At 44.7% G+C, this 26,505-nt stretch overlaps 1 protein-coding gene across 1 annotated transcript in view; it reads left to right on the forward strand.

Annotated features, from left to right (window-relative positions):
• Positions 1-26,505, forward strand: part of Rtkn2 (rhotekin 2) — a 58,718-nt gene that overhangs the window by 20,177 nt on the left and 12,036 nt on the right. The window contains exons 5-9 of the mRNA XM_055598976.1: positions 619-736; positions 2,788-2,988; positions 16,543-16,637; positions 22,106-22,212; positions 23,112-23,243. Coding sequence (XP_055454951.1) covers positions 619-736; positions 2,788-2,988; positions 16,543-16,637; positions 22,106-22,212; positions 23,112-23,243 — 653 coding nt within the window. The remainder of the gene's footprint in view (positions 1-618; positions 737-2,787; positions 2,989-16,542; positions 16,638-22,105; positions 22,213-23,111; positions 23,244-26,505) is intronic.

Genomic DNA, 26,505 nt, shown 5'->3' on the forward strand with positions numbered 1-26,505 from the left:
TGTTGTCTATTTCATTCCTGCATTTCGTTTTCCCTTGTCTCGTCATTGCTTTGCCTGCTCTTAGAATGTTGAGGTTTTCAGGTAGTTTATTCCCTTGCTTGTAGTTTGGTGGAAGACATTTGGCCACTGTTGATGTACCTGCCAGTAAAAATCACTTTTTCTTAAGACATCAAGTGACAAAGGGAATCATTGTGTGAGGCATTAAATTTACTAGTAGGGCATAGCGTTTGTCAGTGACCAGATCTGACGCTGGTGATATCTTTGGGATGCTGAGGGACCAGTGTTTGTTTGTTTGTTTGTTTGTTTGTTTGTTTGTTTTTGAGACAGGGTTTCTCAGCGTAGCCTTTGTTGTCCTGGATTCAACATTGTAGACCAGGCTGGCCTTGAACTCACAGAGATCCGTCTGTCTCTGCCTCTCTGAGCGCAGATTAAAGTTGTGCAACACCACGCGCTGCTCAACATTTATTTTTATTGCTCCTTGGTCTGCGGTTGGGTTTGAGTTGGGTGAGGGACCGCCACACACAGGAAGCAGTGGCTAGGGGCTGTGGCAGGGTGAGTGTCTCACCCAGGCATGATTTGTTCCGCATGTGATGGCTGCTACCGCTGTCTCTCCTCTAGGCACACAGCGCTACGCCATCTTTTGTTTATTCAGGATGGGAGCTGAAGTGTTTGATACTGACATGGAGATCGTGGATCAGACAATCACAGATATATGTTTTGAAAATGTCACTATATTGTAAGTATATTTAACCCTTAAAGAGTGAGATCTGAAATTGTGCCTCTTTTTCTTATCTATAAAGAAGGCCTAATTTACTGTCTTCAAATTCTGATGGCCTACATCCTGGTGGTCCTTGGATGCTTTTCAAAGCATTATCAGCTTTAAAATGTTTAAAAGTTACGCTTTTCTGGATTCAGAATAAAATAGAAGTATTTAGAGTTAATACTAGCAGCAAAGAGTTGACTCATTGGCTCTGCTAAACTTTTAACAAATATTTACATTTCTATTGTTAAACAAGCTATGGGTATAATAGAATTTTGTTTTGCGTTTGGTGCAATACAGTGAATTCGGGCATAAGCTGATTTTGTTTTTCTTCACAGGAAATTTAGTGACACAAGCAATAAAGTGGTAAAGCAAGTTTACTTCTACGTCATTCTCTAAGTGCTTATTATGGTGACTTTTGGGGTGTTTTTTTCTCTTATGGCAGATTTCCCTTATGTACTAAAAAAAAAAAAAAAAAAAAAAAAAAGAAGAGCAGCCCAGCCATCTTAAGGGTTCTTTTATCTCCCTGCTCTGTGCAGGGCCCATTTTATTATGGTCCTCACACAGAAAGGCTGACGCAGCTCCTCCGGTAGCCGTGGAGATCATTTTTAACCAGCGTGGGTTTTTCCTGGCCTCCCTTTAGAAGGCTCTGTTGGCCTGCCTCCTCTTGGGATCTGTTCCTTGGGAGCTTTTTAAGCTGCCGTTTCTATATTGAGTGGTATTAGCTTCGGAACCTGCTCTTGTGGGTTCTGTAGCATGCCCTTTGCTATCCAGTGTTAGCAAGTATTCAGTGATACTTGAGATCTCAGAGCCAGTCCTGTGACGCTGACCGGCCCTTGGCAGACAGTATTCTGTGGCTTCTGCATTAGTGTCCCAGAGTAATCATATAGGACAGAATGACGTGCTACCCTGGCTGTTAGCAGTAACACAGGCCTTTTTACAACTTGTGTTGAAGCCAAAGGAATTCAGCTAGACCCTGTCTTGCCTCAGGGATAGCCCCAAGTTCTTGTAGAATTCGGGCTCAAGTGTATTTCCTTCATTATCTCTCTATCTTTATTTCTATTTTCAGATGTTGCTAATGACTTCTCCCCCCCCCTGCCAAAATTATCCCACTCACTAATCTGCTCTTCTCTTCACATCACTCTGCTATTGTTTGTTTTTTGCCACAAAGACAAAAGTTAGACAGACCCCCCTCCCCCCATTCTCTCCCCCTGCAGGAAGAACAATACAAATGACTTAGAAGACAACATATGATTTATTGGTATTTTTTTGTATAAATATTTTAAATTGGCCTAAAAATAGCTGCTGACAAATGTTCTAAATGTTAAAAAAAATGTGCTCTTTGTTATGATGCTTGTTTTTAATAAGTCTTCAATATTTATGAATCTCTGGTTTTCTTCTAAATATTGACATTTGTTACTGATTACCAGGAATACTGCATGTTCAGAAGTTGCCAAGTAAGAAACTATAAAAATATCTGCAAGTTGGTTCTTGGCTTTCTCCAAACTGTAGATTGGCCATTTGAATTGTAAAGCCCCGGGACTGCCTGCCTTCTGTCTTAAGGTCGAATCAGCAGATGGATGTAGTCCTAAGTGTGTCGCTCTAAGTTTTGTTTGGTTTGGGGGTAGGGGGTGTTGTTTGTTGGGTCTTTTGTTTTGTTTTGTTTTGTTTTTGTTTTGTTTTGAGACATGGTTTATCTGTGTAGCCCTGGCTGTCCTGGAACTAGCTCTGTAGACCAGGCTATCCTCGAACTCACAACCATCCATCCGCCAACTATAGAGTTTGTCTGTGTATTTTCTTTGTGTGCGTGTTTGGGCCCGAGAGTGAAAGGACACGTGTGAGGGGGAGCCTGTGTGGTGGCCTCTAAAAGTTACAGCGTGACTTTTAGACTAGATATAGGTGAGCATCATGTCCCCTTCTGTATGCTTCAATGGTTGATGTTGAATATGGCAAAGGCAGGCAGGGCGCCTTGGTTGTTCTCTTCTCCTGAATGAGGCTCCCAGCATTGCAACTGCTCTTGCCTTTAGCCACGACGCCGGACCAGACTTCCAGATAAAGATAGAAGTGTACAGCTGCAGCGCGGAGGAATCATCGTCGTCCATAACCAACACGCCGAAAAAGCTGGCCAAGAAGCTGAAGACGTCCATCAGTAAAGCTGCAGGAAGGAAAATAAGCTCAGCGCTCCAGGAAGAGAACGGGGAGGCGTGCTTGCTTGCCAGCTCTGTTGCGTAAGCCTTCTGATAGTTTGTGTGTGGTACTTCGGAGCACTGTCTTTGGTTGTATGTTTGCATTTTAAATGGAAACACATCCTGAAACAGAAGGAAAAGTCGGTTGTGTGGTGTCTGCCCAGCTCAGATCCATTACAGAGAGGTACTTAGCCCCTTCCCTTGAAGGACAGGAGTCAGGTGACCTGCCTCTCAGCTCTTTGGAATTCCACGTCTACCAGAAAGATGAAATGTTTTTTCTCAAAAGGGGCCTGTATATGTTCGGTATCTGCTGCTTGGGTTTCTATATGCGTACCATGTTTTCTTTTTCTTGTTTTTTTTTTTAATGTTTTTATCCCTTTAATAAACAAATACAATATTATTAGCACATGTAAAAAAATTAAAAATAAGACTTTATGTAACCCGATAGTCTGTATTCAAATTGTACAGTACTGGGAAAGTACCTTTGAGGTGTGTCTGTTCAAATCAGGACCAAATGAAGTTGGCAAGGATGTGGTTGAGTGAGTCTTTAGGTTTCTTAGAGCCTGCTACAGTTCCATCCACTGCTTTTCCTTGGCCTTATTTATTGAGGAAACCAAGTTTTGCAGGGTGCCTGTATTTGTAATCTAGCTGATTGTTATCTCTGTGCTGTTTTTAAACCATTTCCCTGGCTCCTGTATTTCCTGCCGCCCTGTAATGGGTCTGAGGGACCGGTTGGATTCAGATTCTCCATTGGGGGATCTTTTTAGATGTATTCTCACTGTGTGCCATTAGGAGGCCCTGGTCCACTTGTGAGTTCAGCTGTTTCCAGCCTGATGTGTTATTATAAAGTTAGCTACCTTTTATCTGGCGCTTTTAGCAGCCACTGCCCATAATTCTTTGTTTCACTGAAGACAATACTTTGATGGCTCCCTAGACTTGCTCTGCATTTCTTCTTTGTAATTCCTTGAGAGTTTGGTACGATGTGTTTTTATCCCATTCCTCCTCTTCCCCAGCTCGCCCCAGGTTCATCCCCCACCTCTTCCCCCGCTCAACTCGATGTCTTTTTTTTTTTTTTTTTTTTCCTACCACCCAAATCCTTCAAGACTTCAAGACCAGTTTGTGCTGCTCAAGTATTCTTGGATGTGTGGATCGTGGTTGATTTTTCCAGGGGAAAATGAGAATGCTATCTTTTTCTCTTTACTGGCAGCTAACAGTTGCCAGTAGTTCCACAGACAGTAGTGGGGTTGTGTGTCCTACTTCCCTCAGCATGCTGGGATTTGGTCCGGCTTGGGCTTGCACAGGTCTTGTGCGTGCTGTCGAAACCACTGTGAGTCCTGTATGAGCAGCTGCCGTGCTGTGTCCGAAGGTACAGTTTCTGTCAGAAGGTACAGTTTCCATGTAGTCATCCTCTGCCTCTGGCTCCTCTACTCTTTTCGCCCTGTCTTCTACAGTGATTCGTGAGCCTTGGGAAGGGGAGGGGCAAGATGGATGTTGGTGCTCTGTATTTCTTGATAGGCCACCACGCTTGCAGAGAAGACAACAGCTTCACAAATTCTCTGGCTCCAACTGTAAGAAAATCAGTGCAGAAGAGAGAGAGAGACAAAACGACTTTTACACTTCGCCAAGCTTTAGATATAAACGTGTGGTGGTCACCAGCGTAGAAGTAAACATTGTGTTATTTGAGCTCTCAAGTCTTTACACGTTTGGGTTTTCTCGTGTTACGGTTCTGATTCTCCCTCCTATATCACGGGATCCTTCAGCGTGACCGGAGCATCCTTTCGCCAAGCTCACCTTTGGAGGCTTCCTTGCTGTGTGTTTCAGTGTGGTGTCCCTCGTTCAGGGTGTGTCTCTTGCCCTCCTCCTCCCCCCCCCCCCCAGCCCAGAATCAGCATTTCTGCACAGAGCCCTGACTTTCTCCGTGCACTTCCTTCAGGCATCCTGTGTTTCTCCACAGTTTTATTGCCTGTGTTTTATTGGGGAAGTGTTGACTCAACTACATTCCTAGAATTTCTTTGCAAGGCTAACAGAGCTGGCTCTTCAGCCTGTCTTGAAAGTTCTATAATTGCAGATGAGAAGTATTGTAAGTGTTGATCCTGGAAGCCTTGGTCATCAAAGTTTAGTTGAGAACTCTTCCCATACCAGACATTTGGGTCTCTTTCCACTATGCGTTGTTTATGTTTTCATTTTTTGCTTTTCTAAGACAGTATTTTTGTACGTAGCCCTGGCTGTCTGAGAGAACTTGCTCTGCAGACTAGGCTGTCCTTGAATTCCGAAACCCTCCTGTCTCTGCCTCCCTAGTGCTGGGTTTAAGGTGTGCCCCACCACCGCACAGCTTTTTTTTTTTTTTTTTGATGATTTTGACTGAGGCTTGAACCAAGAAATGTGCTATATCCATGACTGACCCCAGTGCCTACAGGCTAGCACCATTAAACCTAAGTATTTGCAGTATAGTATTAGGTATAGTTTTGATAGTTCATTCAGGTTTACCAAAGTGCCATCTATGAGTCATTAAATTGACGTTATGATCCACGAATAAATGAATCTCGGTCTGTGATGTGAAAACAGTTCTAGAAGATTCTCTCCCACACATGTTAAAACAGGCCGGGGTCCTTTGTTTTTCTTCCTTGCCACAGAAGACTTGTTATTAAATGATTAAGATGCCATGTGACAGACTGGTATAAAGGAAGTTTACTGCGGGAAACAGGTGGTAGGGAAGAGAGAGGAGAGGAGCATCCATGAGTGAGTGAATGAGAGAGAGAGACAGAGTGTATAAGAAAGAGAGAGCGCAGGGTGGCGCAGGCGGGTCCTTTTTACTGGCAGCGCACCCCGGGTGGTGGCATGACGTCAGAGGTTGTAAGGCCCCTGAAAGACAGGCTAGTGGGACCACATGTATGTTAACAAGACTACCGTAAGTATTTCACACCGGAATCCTGTCGGCGGTTGCTGGAATGGGTTTTGCTCTGACATAAGGTACTGGTATCAGTTACTTTTCTGTTGCTGTCATAACGCACGGTGACTGAGGCAGATTCCACGGAGCCACTGTTTTGCTCTGATGGCAGAGCAAAAGGCTTGCAGGCAGGATCAGGAAGCTGAGCACTCACTCTTCTTAGTGCAAGCACAAAGCAGACAGAGTGCGGAATGGACCAGGCTTTGAAACCTCAAAGCCCATCCCCAGGTGACAGGACACACTTCCTCCACACCTCCTAAGCCTCCCCAAACAGCCACCAACCGGGGACAAATCATTCAAAGGCTGGAGACTATGGGGGCCATCTCATTCATATCACCTCAGTATTAGAAAGCATTTCTTTCTTTTTCTGGTTCTTCGAGGAAGGGCTTCTCTGTATAACAGAACCCTGGCTGTCCTGGACTCGCTTTATAGACCAGCCTGGCCCAGAACTCCTAGAGATCTGCCTGTCTCTGTCTCCCAAGCGCTGGGATCAAAGGTGTGCGCCACCACATCTGGCCTCAGGATTTATTTGTAGAGATTGTGTAATTCTGCTTTCAGATTGGAATGTGTTTGGTTGGAAGGAGACTTGGTGGTTATCTGGTACAGTGGCTGCATTTCTCAGGAGCAGCGTGGTTTAAGAACCGGCAGGACTCGTAGGCTCACTCCCAGCTGCAGGTGCATGCTGCATCTCTCCGGGGCCTTCTCCTCCTCCACTGGAAGGCAGGGTCCCGCAGACTTACCCTTGCATTTTGAGGGCTTCAGACATCCTGGAAGCAAGTGACAACAATGAATGAACAGAGTTCCGAACACCTGAAAACTTTGTTCTTTGACAGTGAGTACTTAAGTCTTCATTCTTTCAAAGTCAGAGTAAAACACTCCCTACCCTGTCGCATCCAAAGAGAATAATGATAATAAGGCACTAATATCTCATTCCATAGTATCATCATTATGAAATTCAGTAAGCTAATCCTTGGATTTTGTATACAGTAGGCATTTAACAACTATACCTCTCCGTTATTATTGCTGTTGTTCTTGTTTTGTTTTTTTTGTTTGTTTGTTTGTTTGTTTTTTCTGGGTTCTTGCTGAAGCACTACAGTTAGACATGCATACAGTTGACATGGGACATAAAATGTAGATGTGGTTTCGTGTTCAGGCCCTCCCCTTTGTAATTTCATAGAAGATAATGTAGATGAGGCTAGACTCTTTGTATGGCCTGCATTTCTCTTCGAAGCTGGGTGGTTTTCTTGGGAGTGTCACGCTGTGTGTTACATTATTGCTCAGAGGGACAAACAAGTGTCTTGATCCCTCTGCTCACATTTGGCCTCTGTGATTTGCCCATGAATTCAAATGCTGTTGTTTTTCTGTTTTGTTTTTGTTTTTGTTTGTTTGTTTGTTTGTTTGATTATTTTATACCTCTAAAGTCTGTCAAAAGACGTGATAATACTATTGATTGCATTTTGCCCACTGGTGTTCTGTGAGCTACAGCCTTTTCTTGGCCTTTCAGGTTTGAATGCAGAGTACACCGGCTCACAGTAGGCATGTCCTCTCAACGTTTGCTCTGGTACCTGGCAGGCGTTGGTGAATAGCATCGGTATTCAGAGAGTGTACAAGGATAGATTTTGCTTTTTTAAAAAATACAGATCAAGTTCAATGTCGAGACTTCCACTGCGGGTCTTATTTAGTCTTTAACCAAAATGAGTGCAAAGGAAATAGTATGTAACTAGGAGATGGTATCTGACCAAATATAGCTATTTTTACTTGACAAGAATGCATTTTTTTCTCTGACTACCATCTAAGTAGTCTTTATTTCTCATACCGCTTGATTCCAACATCCCTCCCCCTGCCAATATTACAGCAGTCAGCCTACTTGATAGAAAAATGTAGCTGATTAAACTTTGGGGAACTCGGTATTAGGGTTGGCGCAAAGGAATGAGTGTAATGTTTTAGAAACAAAATGTTATCCCAGCTAGAATGCTTTGAAACTGAGGTCATTGTTGGCTTGGAAGATGCCCATGTAATTAGTCATGGGCTAAAAATGAAACGACTTCAGATACCATCATAAAATGGTATTGTTGGCCTTAAAGAAGACACTGAACATTTTTGGTAATTTTTAGTATGTTCCCTGATGTGACTCATTTTCTCTTTTTATCTGTGGAATTTAGGCTTACCAAAATCTCTTTAGCTAGATCTTGCCAGTTCTTCTAACAGCTGAATTAACTGTTTTGTGGTTTTTTTTTTTTATTTTTTTATTTTTTTATTTTTATTTTTATTTTTATTTTTTTTTTTTTTTTTTTTGGTGACCAGGACGATGTTCTTCATTGTTCAGACATACTTAAAAAAAAAAAAAAATCTGTCGAAACTTGTAGTATCCTTTGTGATATTTTTGTTGACTAGAAGACAAACTAAATTAAAATACAAAACAAGCAAGCTACTGGGGTGAAAAGAGAGAACACAGTTAAGAGAGCCTGTGTTCTTCAAAGCAGTGACTCCAGTTCCAGGGCACCTGACGTCCTCCTCTGGCCTCTGAGGGAGCTGCACAGGCATGCCACATAGGTGTCCACGCAGGCAAAACATGTATTCGTAGAATAAAAAATGAGTCCGCCAAGAAGCCACAGTGCTACTTCTTAAATTAGAATGAAGATATAAAGCAAGGCTCCTTACACATCTCCAACAGAGCACTTGTGGTTTGAAACGGTACTGTTAAAAGGTTTCATGGTGTGAATGCTAAAGTGGTTTCTAAATTTAACTAAGGGATCACACAAGTTCCACATACAACTGGCCTTGCAAAGGACCACGGGGCAGGGAAGTCCTGAGGCTCCCGGAGCTTCAGGGGTCCCTAGTCACTCAGTGTGCTTGCGCCTTATAAAATGCAGGTACTATGCTTTTCTGGGTTTTTTGTTTGTTTATTTGTTTTTGTTTTGTTTTGTTTTATAAGAGCCCCTTAATTTTGGTTGGTTGTTGATGAGATGTAAAGGCAGCTTGACATGGGGGCGGGGATCTCTCACCAGCCACTCTCAAGTCGGTTCCATTTTCTGAACTTCACGCTCTTTATCCGCAAAGGTGAGCCAGAAGGATCTGCGCTGCTCACGCGGTCCTCAGAGATTTGGCCTCTCAGTGGGTCTGAAAGGAAAACAAGCGGTCACAGTTCCGTGGTTCTTCTCAAGCAGACTCGGTACTGAGATCTCTGCCAGCCACTGACGTGCAGAGGGGGTTTTCGGCTCCTCCACTTAACCACACACCAAGTCATTAGGAAATCGGCCTGGGTTTAAGGATGAGAACCTAGAAAAGCGAGGGTGTGGTGGCCATGGGGTCCTGTTTCAGCTGTTCTGGAGGGGATGATGCTCTGCTTCTAAGCAGGTACCTTCCTCTCTGTGATGTTTTTACTTGGGCTGCACACCCAGATTTCCTCCGAGGTTACACGGTACCTAACAAGTTATCTCCTTTGGCCCTATAATCTGCTTGCGTACTCATTTTTAGAAGGAATCATTAGTACCTTTCTTTTTCATATTGTTACTTTTGGGTGGACCTGGAGGTTAGTTGGGGAGGGGGGTTCTTGGGCATGATCACGCTTTAAAGCCTTTGCTGGTTAGTTGTTGTTGTCACCTTGACACAAGCTGGACTCATCTAAGAAGAGTGAACCCCAGCGAGGAAATAGCTTCGTCAGATTGGCCTGTAGGCAAGTCTGTGGGGGTATTTTCTTGATTAATGACTAATGTGGGAAGGCCCAGTCCTCTGTGGGTGGTGCCGTTCCCCGGGCAAGTGGTTCCCTGGGCAAGTGGGTCCCCGGGTATATAAGAAAGCAGGCTAATCAAGCCATGAGGATTAAGCCAGGAAGCAGCCTTCTTCTAAAGCCCCTCCTTCAGTCTCTGTCTCCAGGTTCCTGCCTTGACTTCCTTCTAGTTCAGGACTGCCGGTAAGCTATGAGATTAAATAAACCCTTTCCTTTCCAAGTAGCTTTTTGTCGTGAGGTTTATCACAGCAATAGAGAAGTAACCTAATACAGAGCCTAAGAAAAACCTTAAAACCTGTAATTCAGTCTTTGCACAGTTTTTACCCACTCAGCCTCACGAATAGCAGGCAGGCTCTCCAGTGCTCCAAGTGAGGGTCCCCACAGGCACACCTATGTGTACGAGAGAGCAGTATTCATGTTCAGCTGTGCTGGAGTGACTGATCTGAAGTGAAGGCTCCTCAAGTAGTGTGTGTGTGGTGGTCAGTAAGGAGAAATTGTGTGTCTTCTAAAAATAAAACCCTGGCATGTTTTGCTGTTTGTTTGTATTTTTATTTTCTTTCTCCCTCCCACTTTTGGATCTCTTCCCTCCTGAGGGAAACGTAGACAAAGACAGCTTGTCTGCTCCCTCGAGCTTCTCAGATTCTGGCCTCGCCTAGAGCATCAGGGTCCTCCCACCCTCTTCCTCCTTCTGCCCTTTGATTATCCCCAAGGGCTGGTCGATGTTGACCACAGGGTGCTGCTGATCATCATAGCAAGGATCTCTCCGCCTCCACCCCCACCCTCACCCCTCTCCTTCCACCTTCGAGCCCTGCTCCTGCCCTTTCCTTGGGTGAACACAAGCCTTGGTAAAGTGCTGTTTTAATCACTTCCTCACCTGCACACATGAGGAACGATGAGATGCTGAAGATTAGTCATCGGTCCCCGTCTTGAGACAAATGGCCATACACCTTGGGAGCTCTTGATACAACTGGAGAGTTGTACAGTTGGTAATTTCTGTGGTGTTTCACTCTGCCCTAAAAGGGTTCAGCACTAGGATTATGGCGCAGGCGTTACAGGATAAAGCAGTTTGGTGTTGCTTTGTTCCTCACTCCCCGTGAGCTCTCCATTTCTCTCTCGTAGCTGATCCTTTTGTTTTAGACACTGTTGATATTCTCGACTGTCAGGGAATCCACCAGCCAGCTTTCCTTGCTTCTGTGTGTCTAGGGCCCGTCTGCTTGAGCACTGGATCCCACCCGACTGTCTTCTCCGTGACTCAGGTGGTTCCCTTCCCACTTCCTATTTCCCTGGGTCATCAGCTTTTTGTCTACTTGATCATCTCCTGAATAGATCAGCATGCTGAAGGGCCTCCAGGGCACTTGGTCTCAGGAAATAGTTTTCATAGTCCTGTTTCACCTTCCTCTCCTACCATTTCAGCTGACTTTCATCAGCTAAGCCCACAGGAAGTCCTGCCAAATACTGTGGTACACCTGATCTTGGCTCATTAGAGTCCTCTTCTTTCCAGATAAACTGCTCTGTTGACCTCCCCATGAGGTTAACCTTTGACTTGTCTTCTCAGGCTCTTGGATTTCTTTCTTGGTTTTTCTTCTGCAGTAGTGACTTCTCCTTGCCTGTCTCCTTTGCTCATTCCTTTTCAACTTAATCTAAAATGTTGTCTTTGATCATTGGATTTTACTTGGTTTTCCAACTTTCATGAAATTCTATCTCTGTACTGGAAGTTCCCAAATTTAGATGCTCAGTGTCTTCTTTTCTGCCTCTAGACCCAAGACCTACCTGACTGCCCATTAATGGACAATTAAATTGAATTGCTCCAAACTCAAGTCCATATGTAATCCCATCCCCCACCCCATTTTGGTTAGTGACTATCTTTCTAGTTGCTTGAGCATGAAGCCTCAATGCTGTCCTCTGGTGTTCTTTCCCAAGCTGCATTCACACGGAGTCAGCTTTGAGAAGGTTCGAGGAATGTCACCTCCTTCCTCACCCCCCTGACCTGCATCCAGCCTACTTGATGTCTCTGTTTTTGCTGTAGTTCCCCCCAAATCTGTCCTCCACATAGCTACACGGACCACTTCCTTCTGGTAGAACGCAGACCACAGCAGCTGCCTCTAACCCGAAACCCAGCATACTTGCTCCAGGTGTCACTCAGAGAGCAATCCTGTCCTTATCCTGCCCGCCAGATACGGCTGTGTGTAGCTTCTGCCCCCTGCTGGCCCACTGGACAGCTGCCATTACCATCCTTCCTCACTAGAGTCCAGCCACAGCACCACCTGGCTGTCTGAGCCAAGCCTGGCGTGTGCTCCCGTGGCCTTGGTCATCTCCTTTGACTGAGATGCATGTCCTTCTCTGCTCATGGCTCATTGCTTCCATTCAGGTCTCCACACAAACACGACCTGTATGTCAGGGTCTTCCTTTTCCCCTGCCCCTGTGAAACAGCCTCCTTCCACCTTAACCTTCCTTCCATGCCTTACCTAGCCTCATATACCTCATATAATTGAGTGTTTTGTTTTGCTTTGATTCTGTTTTTCTTTCCTTGTAAGAGAGCACTCCTCCACCCTTCTTTTGCTCACCGTAGCCTCAGCGGCCAACACAGACAATTCTATCTCGCTGCCGGTAATCCTTTTCCAAAAGACAGCACATTCTGTGTTCAGTAGTTGATAGGAAGCCTTTTTCTTTTCCTTTCACAAGGGAAAATGATATTGCTTTATCAATTTAAAACACTTATAGTTTTCAAAAATGTGGTTCCATAAAACGAATGAGCATCTGGGGAGGGCACGTCATATATTATACCTTGTTAGCACGCAGCTGGCATCGTATTAACAGGCAGCTTTGGGTGTCATTAGCCTCTCTCCTTAGGATTGTGGTCTTCAGTTACTTTGAGTCATTCTCTGGCCTTCTTCAGGACTTGCTCAATTTTGCGAGGGGTAGGGCGGGGACTCACGTAGATGTTAGGGGAAAATAAAGGCTAATTACGAAAGGCTCCATGGAAATGTGCACAGTGTATGTCAGTGTTAGCAGAGGGTAGCCCACGTGGAGCAGGCGGGGCTAGCAGAGGGTAGCTCACCCAGAGCATGAGGCTAGTGACCTTGTTGGTGGCAATGTGATTCCCGGTGACCATGTGCAAAATCGAGCTAAGTCTGGAGGCCCGGCTTGAGATCTGGAGATGAAAGCACAATTTTTTTTCTGCGTAAACGTTAACCCGAAACGCTGTGCGCTGGAAGTTACTCTGGCTGGTAAGGATTATACAATGAAAAACCAAGAGAACAGGCTGGAGCAACAGCTCAGTAGTTCAGAGCCCTGGCTGTTCCTCCAGAGGACCTGGCTTCTGTTCCTGGCACCCTTATGGCCCTCCTCTGGCCTCCATGCGAACCAAGCACACACACATGGTACACAGACATACATGCCTCCTTTTATTTTAGAGGAGATGGAATGCATCCCTGTATGCTTGCTGTGTGTGCATTTTTTATTTTTATTTTTTTTTTAGGGAGCCCATTAAAGAATGCCTGTGCGTTTGCTAACAGTGCACATTTTTATTATAGGGATGTGGTTAAAGATTTAATGGGAGCTAAGTTTGTGAAACATCACCTGACATGGTGAATAACAATTCCTGTCAGAAACTGTCTTCTCCCCAAGAGTTGGTCCATATCTGTGTGTGCACATGTAAACCTTTAACATGCTCCTTGAGATTCTACTATTCAGGAAAATAAGAAAACTCATAAAATTAAGGTTACTGGCACAGAAAATACAATTGTTATTTTGGGGCAGAAATTTTATTTATTTATTTATTTACTTACTTATTTACTTATTTATTTGTTGGCATTAGTTTTTTAAAAACTCTTTTATTTACGTCTTTATTTTTTTTTTCCTCCCTGTTCCACTATAATCCCTTCCAACACCCTAACACCAAGTAGGAGAGTGAAAGGGTTAGTGGGAGAGGAGGCACAGTTCTTTCTTAGCTGCTTCCTGCTGCTTAGGGTCGTGGGGTTCCTTGGAGCCAGTCTAATTCTCTTTTCAGGAGATCTTCAACTTCTTGTTTCACAACAGCAACTAGGAGCAGCAAGAGGGAAGCTGGAGCAGCCTTGTTCTTTCACTTTTCCACACTCTCTAGGCTCTGGCATTTATTTTCTCTCCAGATTCCTGAGATTCAAACTATCTGTAGCTGGCAAAGAGCTCCTCTCAGAGCCGGCAGGAGGCAAATAGTCTGCTGCTATGGACCATCTGAATCAGCCCCACATCTCATGCCTGGGACCAAAACAAAAGCATGTTCATATCAACAACATACATTTGTTTGTTTGTTTATACATGCATACATACATTTGTTGACTGATTGTTTATCCTGTTCTGGGCATTGAACTTAGATCCTCATACACACTAGGCAAACAGTTTTACCACTGAGCTAACACAACCCCTGTTCCAAATTCAATTTTTATAACCATTGACTTCCAGGATACAAATTTCATCTCCAGAGTGAGTGCTGTGTTAATACAAAGCACACAATGGACCACCATGAGATGTGACAGCGGCCCCTCCCCTCCGGGGATCAGAGTCAAGGAACTGAAACTGTGAAAGAGCCACAAGAAGAGTGGGTTTGGGTGCAGCGTATCTCCTCTTAGCACGTGGGGCAGCAGTGAGTTAGGCTGTCCAAACCGGCTGGAGCCAGTCTTTAGAGGTGGGCTGGAACCAGCAGCATGAAGTCCTTCGCTCAGCTCGCAGCCTCAGACCATGAGCTCTTAGAATATCGGTGTTGGGTTGGCCTAGTTCCGTAGAGGCCTCACAGAAGCCTGGCAAGGGTTTGGTCAAGGTGGGTCTTCGTCAGATCTTGCCCTGAGAAGTCCATGTCGCTCTGGGTCTGGCCAGCCACCTCCCTTGCCATGACTTCCCCTTCCACTTAGACGTCAGCCCACCCTTCTTCTGCGGTTCATGAAGCCCCGTGTTGTCCGATCTCTCCATACCCCGTGTGTGCCAGACACAGTTCTGCGTCCATTTCTGTTCTGTAGTTGTTTTTCCAGCTCTCCCCGCACAGGCCACATCGCCTCAGGGTTTCTTGAATCCTTTTCTCCGCAGGATCTAGAGTATGTCTGTGTGTGTGTGTGTGCTCAGCGTGCTTGTCTGAGTCAAAGGTCAGCAGCGAGCGTCTTGCTTGATCACTCTTCGCTTTATTTGGGGGGCCCGTCACTCAGCCTGGAGTTCGTCCATTTAGTTAGGGGGCCTCTCCAACGACCTCCAGGGATCCACCCATCTCTGGCACCCGGTGCTGAGAGTACAGGTGTGTGCCACGTGACTTTTGCGTGGGTGCTGGGGACCTGGATGTGGGCCCTCATGCTGGCAAGCCAAGTCATTTACCCGCTGGGGTATTCCGCCAACCTTGAGGTCTCTCTATAACTGCGCAAGTGCTACCCCACGTCCTCAGAGACGCTTTCTCTTAACTTACCTCTGGGCATGGTCCTTCGCACCCACTTTGTCTCTTTCATAGAAAAGGCTTCATCACCACTAGGAGTTGCCGGTACTTTATATATTTGTGTTGGTGCTCTTTGCTCCTTTTTCCCTCCTGCCTGCGCCGGAATACAACCTTGGGTCCTCTTTACAACCAAAGGCCCATCACCTAGCACAAGGCTTAGCAAACTGTAGGGGAAAATGGAGAGCCTTAAAGCAGCTAAATTGGTTAATAGCTTGTACTGACTATAAATCTGTCATCCATTATTATATATATATATAATAATGGATCCATTATATAATAATAATGGATATATATATATATATATATTGGGGGGCAGAAATTCTTAAGTTATTTATTATTTAGATATATACTTGGGGATGGGGAAACCCTGAGATAAGGTCCTATCTGGAGACCAGGATCACAGTTTTTGGCTCTGCCTCCAACGTGCTGAGACCATAGGGCACGTGTGTCTGATAAAGAGCTCAACTTTTTTCATTTTTATGATGGCAGAATGTATGCGACTTAAGTTGCCTGTTTGTTTAACAGTTTTCGAGAATACAGTTCAGGAGTCCAAAGTATGTTCAGTTTGCTGTCCTGAACGGCCACCCCCACCCACCATCACTAGAACTTTCTCAGCTTCCCTAAGCTGAAATTCCACACCCTTTCAGCCCTGACCCCTCCCTTTACCCCACTCAGCCCAGCTATTGCTCTACTCCCTAAGTGCTGAACTACTGAGATTTGTCCTTTTGCAGCAGGAATATTTCATTTAGCATACTGTCCTCAAAAGCCATCCATGTTGTGTATAGAATGTGTCAGAATTCTCCTCCTTTTGAAGGTTAGGTAATCCTTTCCAGTATATGGATAGAAGATGGTAGGTGATCAGTAGATAGAGTGATAGGTAGGCAGGTAGACAGCATTCATCCATTCATTCCTAGATGAGCACTTTGGTTTTTTCAGCCTTCCAGGTCTTGTAAATAATGCTCTGTAAACACAGAGCACACATATTTATTCTTGTTTTCCATTCTTGTGGGCAGGAGTTCACAATCAGACCAGCTGGGTCACGTTGTGAATTTTCTTTTTTCTTTTCTTTTAGTTTTGGAGTTGTTTTTTTTTTTTTTAAGTTTGCTTCATTGCTCCCCTCCCCCTGGCAGATGTGTAAGGTTCCAGATCCTCCACACCCCAGCGAACATTCCTTAGGCTCTGTACCTCTACCCCAGATTCGTTTTCACTAGTGGTCATTTTCCCCAGCAGTAGGTGTTAGTTGGAGGGTGCCTTTTCATGCTTGACTAACCCTGGAACTGTTCAACATGCTTTGTTGCTGCTTTGGGCCTCCTGTGTGCTTTTGGAGAAATGTCAAGTTTGAATCACTTGCCCTGTTTTTGAAAGATCAGGTTCATTGTTCATTTTATTTTGTTGAATATTTGAATAGTTGACCTCACGGTTACAATACCTAAGGATATCTCAAGATGTCTTCTCTTTCATTCCCAGGGGTGTGAAGTACCATTTGCTAGCTCACACCACCCTGACCTTGGACAGTGCCGGGGACTGCTTCAAGACCCACAATCTGTCTGTTAACGGAGATGGTGAGTGCTATTTGCTGTTTATCAGGTCTGCACATGTGGCGACGGTAGTTTCTAACTTTAGGATGTCCCCCTGGAGGAGATACTGGCTTTGTAAATACACACATGGATGAGTCTGGTTCTTTTCCAGCGTGCCTTTCTCCTCCAGAGGAGAAAAAAATAAAAGTTGTTTTTTTTTTCTTCTAAATCTGACTTACAGTAGAAAGACCTGAAGTATTCCATGTCCGTATCTGTGACCCAGCATTGATGATTCTCCACTCTGCCAGCTGAACAGTCAGATGTGTCTGCTTTTAAAGTCAATAACCCAGGCAGCCACCCCTTCTGTTGATAGAAAGCAGAGGATAGGAAGGAAGTATGGTTCCATTCATTATCATCCCTCCCCTTGTTGAATAATAATGGTAATTTTTTTCTTTTTCTTTTTTTTTTTTTCTGAAAGGAATCTTTGGGAATATGTCATAGAAGCTTAGATGGCAGGGAAGGTCTGTGAGCACTTGGCCAGCTGTCCCTGGGATGGGGTATCGCAGAACAGTGCTGGCCGAGGAGCTCAGCTGGAGGAACTGAGTTTACATGTCTTCTAGGGGAAGCATTATAAGAGCGTGCGAGCTCACGGCTGCCACTTCATGCTCACTGCTGTAAAGCTCAGAGGTCCCAGTGCTAATGGATGGGTGATTTCATGGTGACTTTTTTTAAGTTATAAGACCATTTACTAAAAGAGGGAAGGTGACAGGCTGTAAAATGTGTAATGTAACCATTTTAAGGAAAGTCTCTGCACACCCGTCTTCCCCGATACCACGTCTCCCTGGGACGTGGGTGCCCTAGCTTCGTGGCATTCGGGTTGTTGCTGGTCTTTTATGTCCTTCCCGGGTGCCCTGGCTTGGACTGTGTGTGGGCTGCAGGTGGAAGTGTTAAACCTTTAGTGGCGTGCCTCTGCTCCTCCTCCATGAGGTCTGCCGCACTGCCACCCTGTTTGCTTCCAACTAACTGCCAGCTCTCTGCTTTCTCCTGTCTTGAGTCAATTCCAAAAAGTTTCGTAGGTCCACGCGGACCCGATCTGAACTTGAACTTTATAAACATGAAATGTCCTGCATCATCTTCTGTTATACAGCCCTACAGCATTGTCTGCCCCTGGTCTGTTTCTCGTCCTCACTTCTTTTCATCTTTGGGGGTTTTGTTTTGTTTTGTTTCTGGTTTGGTTTGTTTGGTGTTTTGTTTGGTTGGTTTGGTTTTGGTTTTTCGAGGCAGGGTTTCTCTGCGTGGCCTTGGCTCTCCTGGGCTCACTCTGTAGACCAGGCTGGCCTCGAACCCACAAAGATCTGCCTGCCTCTGTATCTCCAAGTGCTGAGATTACAGGCAGGCATGCGCCACCGTGCCCGGCTTTTCATCTTTGTTTTAGTGCTCAATCCCAGAACAGGCCCATCAGCCTTATCCACCAGCACGTCAGTTATGTGTTAGAAATAATGGTGGGTTTACATAGTCTACGTGACAGGAGGTGTGAGCAAATCGGGTTTTGCATTCCAATTTTCATGGTTGTTCTATTTTGCTTGGTGTAATTTGAGTCTTTCTCTTTTGGTGCGTATCATTTTTTAAATTGTGTTTTATTTTTACTCTTATGTATACATATGCATATATGTATCTATATGTATGTGTATAGATTTCTTTTTTTCACATCCTAGGCCTGCCTCTTCAAAAAAAGGGTAATTGCTTTTGTCATTCAAATTTTCCTCTGTTGGTAGAGTTATACAGTATGTTGTAATATCTCAGAAATTACCTTTAAATTATAAATCACCAAAGTAAACAGTAAGAGATGGTTTTCGCTTTTTCCCAGACCATGTAAAAGCTTTAGGACAGTTAGACTCCATTTCCTAATTAGTGAATTCTTACTGTAGAATATAATTCTGTTTGTTTTTAAATTTCACTGGGTACTTTGAGCTTGGACTGTTGACCTAAACTTACCCCCTTTTCTAAGTGTTCATAAGGACTACTTGGCTTTTAGATCTTGAACTTGGCATTCCTTTCCTTCTTCAAACAATCCTTAAAGTTTCTTTTTGGAAGTTTTTTTGGGGGGTTTCAAGGACTTTTGACTTCACTTTTAAAAGGTATTTTATTGGACATAGTTGGTACTTTCATTTCCTGTCCATCCTGTCTTTCTGGGTCCCTTGGATAGAAAGAAATGATGAATTGTTTTCACAGATGTGTTGGACACAAGGATTGAGAGTGGCCTGGAGACGTGGACGGAGTGGACTGTGGCAGAGAGGCTGCCCTGGGGTGTGATCAGAGAGGCAGTTGTCGTGTGCCAGGCACGTGATCGATGCCATACATGTATTATGAACATAGAGACCCTGCCTAAGGCAGGGGGTATTTTTTAACTGTAGAAATTGGTATATAGGCTAAGTGAGTGTCCCAGAGACCCTCCTCCTTGTGAGAAAGAAGCACAGGGAAGGTGTGGCTGTTTTATTTCTCAGGGGTCTGGAGCCGTGAGAAAGCCTAGGAGAGGAGTGGCAGAGTACATGACAAGCGCTCTGTGGACTTAGAGACCCAGCATCCCCTCTCGAGGAGGATGCAGGAAAGAGACTCTACCACACCTGCGCCCTCTCTCAAGAATACGACAGGAACAGAGTCCACATTTAGCAGCCCCATTCAGGGATGCGGCAGAAGGGGACTCTGCATCCAGCATCCCCTCGGAAGGATGCTGCACGAGGGGCTTCTGAATCCAGCATCCCCCCTCAGGGATGCTGCAGGAAGCAAGAATTTTCCCTTCCTTCCGTGAAATCTGAGCTCATTTTATGAGATGCGCATTATTAGATGTGATGTGTTAGGTTCAGATGCATTATTGATTGCACAAACTTTATGGACTTGTCAGAGAATCTAATCATTTATGATTCTGTGTCTTGGGGAAGTTACATTCTAACTTAAAAATAAGCAACTCACAGATATTTACAACATAAGCCATTCATAAATTTGAGATCGCTACATAAAAGAAATTTATGTGTTGCTCAGACACTTGGCTATGGAGAGTTTTTATTTTGTTTACTGCTTGTTTTAGAAATGGCGGCTCCCGCTTACTGCTGTAAGCGTCTATACTTTGTGTCTGTACTTTGGAGTCACTGTGTGTTTTGTGTAGACACGTGTTCCCTGCCACGTCACCTTTACTAAGACCTGAATAAAAACAGTTTTTATTAGTCCCAGAAAGTATGTTATGTGCCAGGCTGATGCATGGGGAAGTTGCCAAGACACCTTAGTTTTACTTTATGCTGGTTTATTTAGCTTTATTTGGGCTAGTTTTTCCCCTTTATTGATAATTAAACCTCAGCTACCGTATATCTTAGTGTACACTCAGTGTCCTGTTTAGTTTCTAATATCATCTTGACAGACCTAGAAAGAATCTCTTTGAATAATTTCCTCCACCAGATAGGTCTGTGGGCATGTCTGCGTAGCATCTTCTTGACTGCTAATTGATACAGGAAGGGCCTGGACCACTTTGGGTAGTTACCAACCCTAGGCAGGTGGGTCTGGGCTATATAAGGAACCTAGCTGTGCAGAAGCCAGAGAGCAAGCTGGTAAGCAGCATTCCTTCAGGTTCCTGCCTTGAGCTCCAACCCTGACTTCCCTCAAGGATGGACTGTTACCTGGAGGTGTAAGCAGAGATGAACCTTTTATCTCTGAACTGTATTCATCACAGCAACAGAAAGCAAACTAGAACATGAAGTAACCATATTTTTTACCAAGGCTTTAAGTAAATAATGATCTCAGCCAACAGGTAGCTATCAGGCTGCAATGAACATTGAGAGAAATCTCCTTCATGTGTGAGGTGAGGGCATGTATTGGATATTTGGTCATACTCCGAGGTACCCAGAATACTTTACCCAGTACTTTCCTTCTGTTTGGGTGGGAGGGATATATGCCCAGACCTAATGCCATACTGCATTGGAGGAATGCCGTCAGTGTGGGTTTTTGTTTGGTTGGTTTTGTGTCAAGGTTTCCCCACCACCGTGCATGAGCACACACATACACACATACACACACAGGATACCACATTGCTCACAGCATGTTTCATAAACCCCGAAGAATCTTAACATGCATTAAGTACCATTGAGCCATTTGGCTGCATCACCACCACACCCACCAGCAAGCGAAGCCCCTTCCAATGTGCAGACTCCATGCTTTCTCCACCCAGTGATGTTCTGTCAAAAGGACGCATTGCCTCCACGTCAGTTCCCAAGCCTCCCTCCTGACGCTCACAGACGTGGCATTTTCAAAGAGAATTGCCGGGTACTTGGTAGGATGCCCTCTTTTGGGTTTGCCGGGCGTTGGCTCACAATGTGACTTGACTATGTCTTCATGACCACGCTCTGTGCCAGTTGGGGGTTAAGGTGGTTGCTGTCAAGCTTCTGACAACGTTAAGGTTGTCCTTTGATTCCGTCCTAATTAATACATACTCTGTGGCTGGAGCAGGCGGCTCTGAGACGCGGAAGCAGACATCCCTTACTGGCCTCGCAGTCAGAGGAGCGCAGGTGCCAGTGGCCTGTTCACTGGTGCAGATGTGGCCACGGGGATCCCGGAGCACTTGCTTGCCCCCTGGGATACCAAGATGGAGTCCATCGTGTTCTTCCCCTTCCTGCATCCCCGATGGGGAACCTCGGTCTCTGCCCCCTCTCACTTAGTGCTCTCACGCTGCCGAGGGGACCCACTGCTGGGTCGTGACCCCTCTCCCCAGGCCACCTGTCCAGGCGCACGCACCCTTCTCATTCTGCTCTTTCTAGGCTAGACAGCCCTGTCTAAGCTTCTGCCATGGTGTGACCGCCCCTGGCCAGCTCTCCGAAGCTCTGAGGCCTTGCACTGGCAGTGCTCCTCCCCCTCCTCCTCGCCTCACTCTCCCTCCTCCTGTCCCTCCTCAGGCTGCTTGATGACATCACCCAGTACACACCTCACAGTTTCTTCCCCACCCTCTCACACTAATGGCTCACACTGAAGGCTGCTTCTCATGGCTCACAATTACCTGTTCAGTCAGAGAAAGGAAAGAAGTGGAAAATGTTTAAATGTCCCAATGTGGGTAAAATAATGTGCCATTTAGAAGTTCGCCTTGCTAATTATTATAATGAACATTAGAGCAAGAAGTGAGATTTGCTGACCACAAATCACTTATTGACGGATTTTTATTAAACTCTGAACAATAACAATTCCTTCTTATATTATTCCTTGAATAATTACTTCTGAGGTCAAGAGACTGAAGGCCACTGCTCTCCCAGTTGACCGCACTGGTGGTCCGGGCCCCCCCTGACCTCTCCACGTGTTCCTTTATCCTATAGTATTCCATCAGTATACAGGCAGATGACCCTTTATGTAAAATTAATTTTAAAATGTTACTGAAGAAAGCAAAAAAAAAAAAAAAAAAATCAGAAAAAGGAAAATTCTGGAACGTGTAGCAACCATAAGCGTGTGTTTGTAACTAGCCGTTTCTCCTCTTTAAACAGACGAGTGTTCCTTCTGGCTCCCCTTGTTTGGCAATGTGTGCTGCCGGCTGGTGGCCCAGCCAGCTTGCATGGCCGAAGATGCGTTTGCAGGATTCCTGACTGAGCAGGTAGAGCCCTGGGGCCATCTCAGCCGGGGAGCGCCCACTGGACTCTGGAGGGCACAGCCTTTCTCTGGCGGCCTGTCTGGAAGTTCTCTGACCGTCACTGGGCAGGAGCCGCGGAAGGTGTGGGGTGCTGAGGGTGGCTACAGGAGGAGGACCCGCTTGGGTCCGCGTGACTCTGGGGCTGCCTCTCCAGTCCCCTCCGGTTCCCCATCCCACAGCATTGTGGCAGCGGTTCTCTCATGGAAACTGACTCCGGCTGCCCAGCACCTCTCACATAAAGGCCCTTCTGGCAGACAACGGTTGGCACCGTTTGGGCCTCTGGGCTTCCAGAGCTGCCTCTGTGCCACCTACTCCTGATTTATTTATAGCCACGGTTATTTATATTCAGTAAATAATTAATTGTGGGCTCCAGTGAATCAATAGCTTTTTTTTCTAAAAGATTCCATTAGGAGGAAAGAAAATTTGCATTCTTACCAGGTAGTCAACATTTTCTAGTGTTCCGAAAGAAGTGAAGGGAAATTATTTCCAGTGTGGAGAGAGTTATTTTTATAATTTCCCCGAGTCCTTTGATGAATTGCTGTGGAATTCTAAGCACTAGATTTTTAATAGACTAGCTTTCCCAAATCTGTGTTGATTTATGATTTTCTGTGTATAAAATTGTGTGGTAATAATTACCTTCATTTTGCTTAATGCGTCTGAGAATTCCAGGCTTCTTTGCGCTTAGATTTGGGGTACTCAGGCTCACGGTACAGCCGATGAATGGCTAATTCTGTCGCATTTTAAAAGTTCTGAAACCTTGACTGATTGTGTAAATACCGAGCTCGGTTTAGAGTTAAGATGGTAGTGATTTAAATTGATAATTGCTTGACTTTTTTTCTTTTTTTTTTTTTACGCCCTTACAGCAAACAGGAAAAGGTCTGGTTGGCTGGAGAAGGCTCTACTGTGCTCTGAGAGGGGGCAAACTCCGCTGTTTTTATGGTCCCGAAGAAATTGAAGCAAAAGTGGAACCGACTCTGGTGGTTCCCATTGACAAGGTGAGTGGCCCCAGCCCTTTGAGATGCTGTGTTAACAAGGGCATTGTGGTTCGTGAAGTTCATGTTCGTGTATGTTCTTGACATCCTTGAAGTCATAGGGAAAAGGAGGCAAGGGCTGTGGAGATGGGTTGTTAGCTGAATGTTCTCTTCCTTTGCATGGTAGAAGTTATTGATGGGAAACAGATCACCATCTATTCCCTAAGAACTCATAATAATTGGGAGAGCACGCTAGCACACAGGTCTCAAAGCCCAGAGCATGACCCCACCTTGAGAAGATATTTGTGGGAGCTGGAGACTTGGCTCATTGGTTGAGACAGCTTTCTGCCCTTGCAGAGGACCCGAGTTTGGTTCCTAGCACCCACATCACGCAGTTCACAAACCACCTGTAAGTCCAACTCCAGGGGAATCTGTACCCTCTTCTAGCCTCTGAGGGCACGGGCACCCACGTGACATATACACTCCCAGAGACAAATGAATAAAAATAAACTTTAAAGAGTCCTTCTAAAAAGCTATTTATATTTTTCCGTGAACTTAAGGGATGATGTAAACATAAATCGTTAGCCCGGGTTATGACGATGCTCTTTCTAGTCAATATTCAAATGAGTTCACAGAAAGACCTTTGAGTTTCTCGTGGGATGAATGGGCAGTTGTCCAAACCTCTGCCAGCATGGGAAAGCCTGGCCGTGCACATGAAGCCATTTGCTGCCCTTGGACCTTCCCACCGGGGAATCTGCTGAGGGTCTTCACCTGGGCTTCGTGCAACAAAGCCGCATTGCAATAATCTAGTTACGTGTTCTTCGCTTACAGTTCTGTAGGGAGGTAAGTCAGTGCAGGACAGACCGGGTTTCAAGACAGTCTTGACTTCAGCTCCCTAGCCAAATGTAGTGTTGATCAGAACCACCCTCCCCTGACCGTGCCCTTCCCTAGACTGTTCTGAACGATGTTTCCAGACCCAAATCCCGATTGGTTTTAGTGTTTTTCCGTGCTTCACCATGAAGACGTGTGGCTGGACTTGACATAAAGTCACGAGTGAATTTTACATAATAGTCATATTTCTGAAAACCTGGGAACCATTTTTCCCCTTATTTGTCTGGACTTGAATTTAGTTTTGTTATCTTTTCCAGCAATATATATATTTTAATCTATCCCATTTTTAGAAGTTGTTGCTTTTTTTATCCAAAGGAAATTCTGTAGCAAGACTTTTTATCATGCAGTTAAGTCCACTTTATTTAAAGTTTTTATTTGCAAGTTCCTCATAATAAAGTTTTAATTAAAAAAATAAAGTTTAAGGTTCTTCTTTAGAAATATAAATAAGTAATGTCTCAATATTAAAGCATGATGAATTTATCTTGGTTTAAAAATTTGGCTTTATGTAATATATAATTTTAATAATGAAAAATTCATATGCTTTCTCATTATTTGCCAACTTTATTTGTATTTTATTTTGTTCATCCAGCATTTTTGTCAGCCTCTTACGACTTTGAAAAACTGAAGTGTACAAAGAGTTGAAACAGAATGCTAGCCACCCATACCCTGGGCCAGGCAGAACTCCCACCCATCTGACCTTTGGGTCTTCTGTTTTCTTTTATGTACTTTTGCCTTCTTATCATTTGTTTTATGAATCATTTGGAAATCGGCTGCAAACAACATGTTCCTTCTAACCCCAAGGATACTTTTGTGTATGACTCTAACATTGTCACTTGCAGGAAGCTTGTTGCTGACACGATATTTCTACATACAGAGCAGGTTGCTCGTGTGTCCCTAACACGTCTAACTTTGATTTATTCATTTCTTTGGCCCGAGACCCCTTAGGAAGGCGAGTCTTTTGCTTCGTTTATTTAATCACGTCTTATTCTGCCTTTGTTTTTCTTTGGTGACACTGACATGTGTTTTAAGTTCAGGTCATACTGGAGAGGGAGCTGTACGTGACTAATTGGTTCGTTACATTCAGATTAAGTATTTTTGACTAGAGATGGATTGTATGTAATTATGTACCAAAGCTGGTTCGCACTCAAAAGCTGGGTGGCAAAATTGGAACCCTGCCAAAATCTCCTTTCGTTCTTGTACCATAAAAGGTGGAGGCATAAACCAAGATAAAATGTAGTCTAAACAAATGGTAGGTTTTAGATTTTTATTTAGTGTGTGTGTGTGTGTGTGTATGCATGCACACACTTGTGAGCATGTGTGGGTGCAAGCACAGTGGCTGAAGGCATCAGATCCCTTGGGTGAGGTTCTGGGCATTTTAAGACATCCAGCTATGAAGTGGGGCCGGGCTCTTGTCCTCATGATTGTGTGGTAAGCACTCTCTGGGTCGTGAGCCATCCCCCTGGCCCTGCAAATGACGTTTTTAAACTCACTCGCTTTATGAGAGAAAAGATACTACTATCACAGTTAGCTCGCCTCATCTCAGCTCTTCCCCACCTCCCTGCCTTTGCAGGTATATTATTTCTGTTTGACATGCAAAGAAATGGACATAGTTGCCACTGGGCCAAGCTTGCCCAACTAGTAAGGAATATTAGGTGACTCACTCTTTTCTGAGAAGGTAGGAAAAGATGACATTTGACCTCTACATGCTTAGAAGCACTACTATTAGCGTTAGGGTGGGAAAGAAGTTTGAATCTTTGAGACCAGCAGTCCCACAATTTAAATATTCGACATCAGCCATTTCCTGATGTATTTTCTGGAGGCACTCTCCTTTGCTGCCTTCTCCTTCCTCTGTGGAGCCTTGCCATTCATCTTGAGACTCCCCATTCATAGTAAGTGTCACTGACCTAGGCATCAGATCTGCCCCACTGTTCCAGGCATCTTGTCACTCCCTAAAACATGATAGTTGTATAGTTGTTTATTTGGTTTTTTTTTTTAGTTCAGGAAGTGACTCAGATGTGCAGCAAAGTTGGAAGAAACCCAGTGCTCAGCCTCGCACCAGCTCCTAGATTGGACAGAACCGTGGCATCAGCTCTGTCTCTTTGCTGATGTGTTTAAAGGCCAGGCTGACACCCTTCCCTAAAGAAAGTTAGGCAGAAATACATTACTGTCATGCCTGTGTCATCATGCTGCTTGCTTTAACCCCTGAGAAACGTGATGATGGCGCGTGCAACACATTTATATAGCCCAAATAAATGTAGCCCGTCTTTGGATTTCCCTGGTGTTGCCCACAATGGCCTCTTAGCTTGTGTTTTTAATGCAGGACTGTATCTCGATTAGCTTTCTTTTCCAAGCAAGGCATGTCACTGCTGGCCTGGGGACTGGCACTGTGGTTTGA

This window comes from Psammomys obesus, unplaced genomic scaffold (assembly GCF_907164565.1).
Source record: "Psammomys obesus unplaced genomic scaffold, mPsaObe1.curated_primary_1811, whole genome shotgun sequence".
NCBI lineage: Eukaryota > Metazoa > Chordata > Mammalia > Rodentia > Muridae > Psammomys > Psammomys obesus.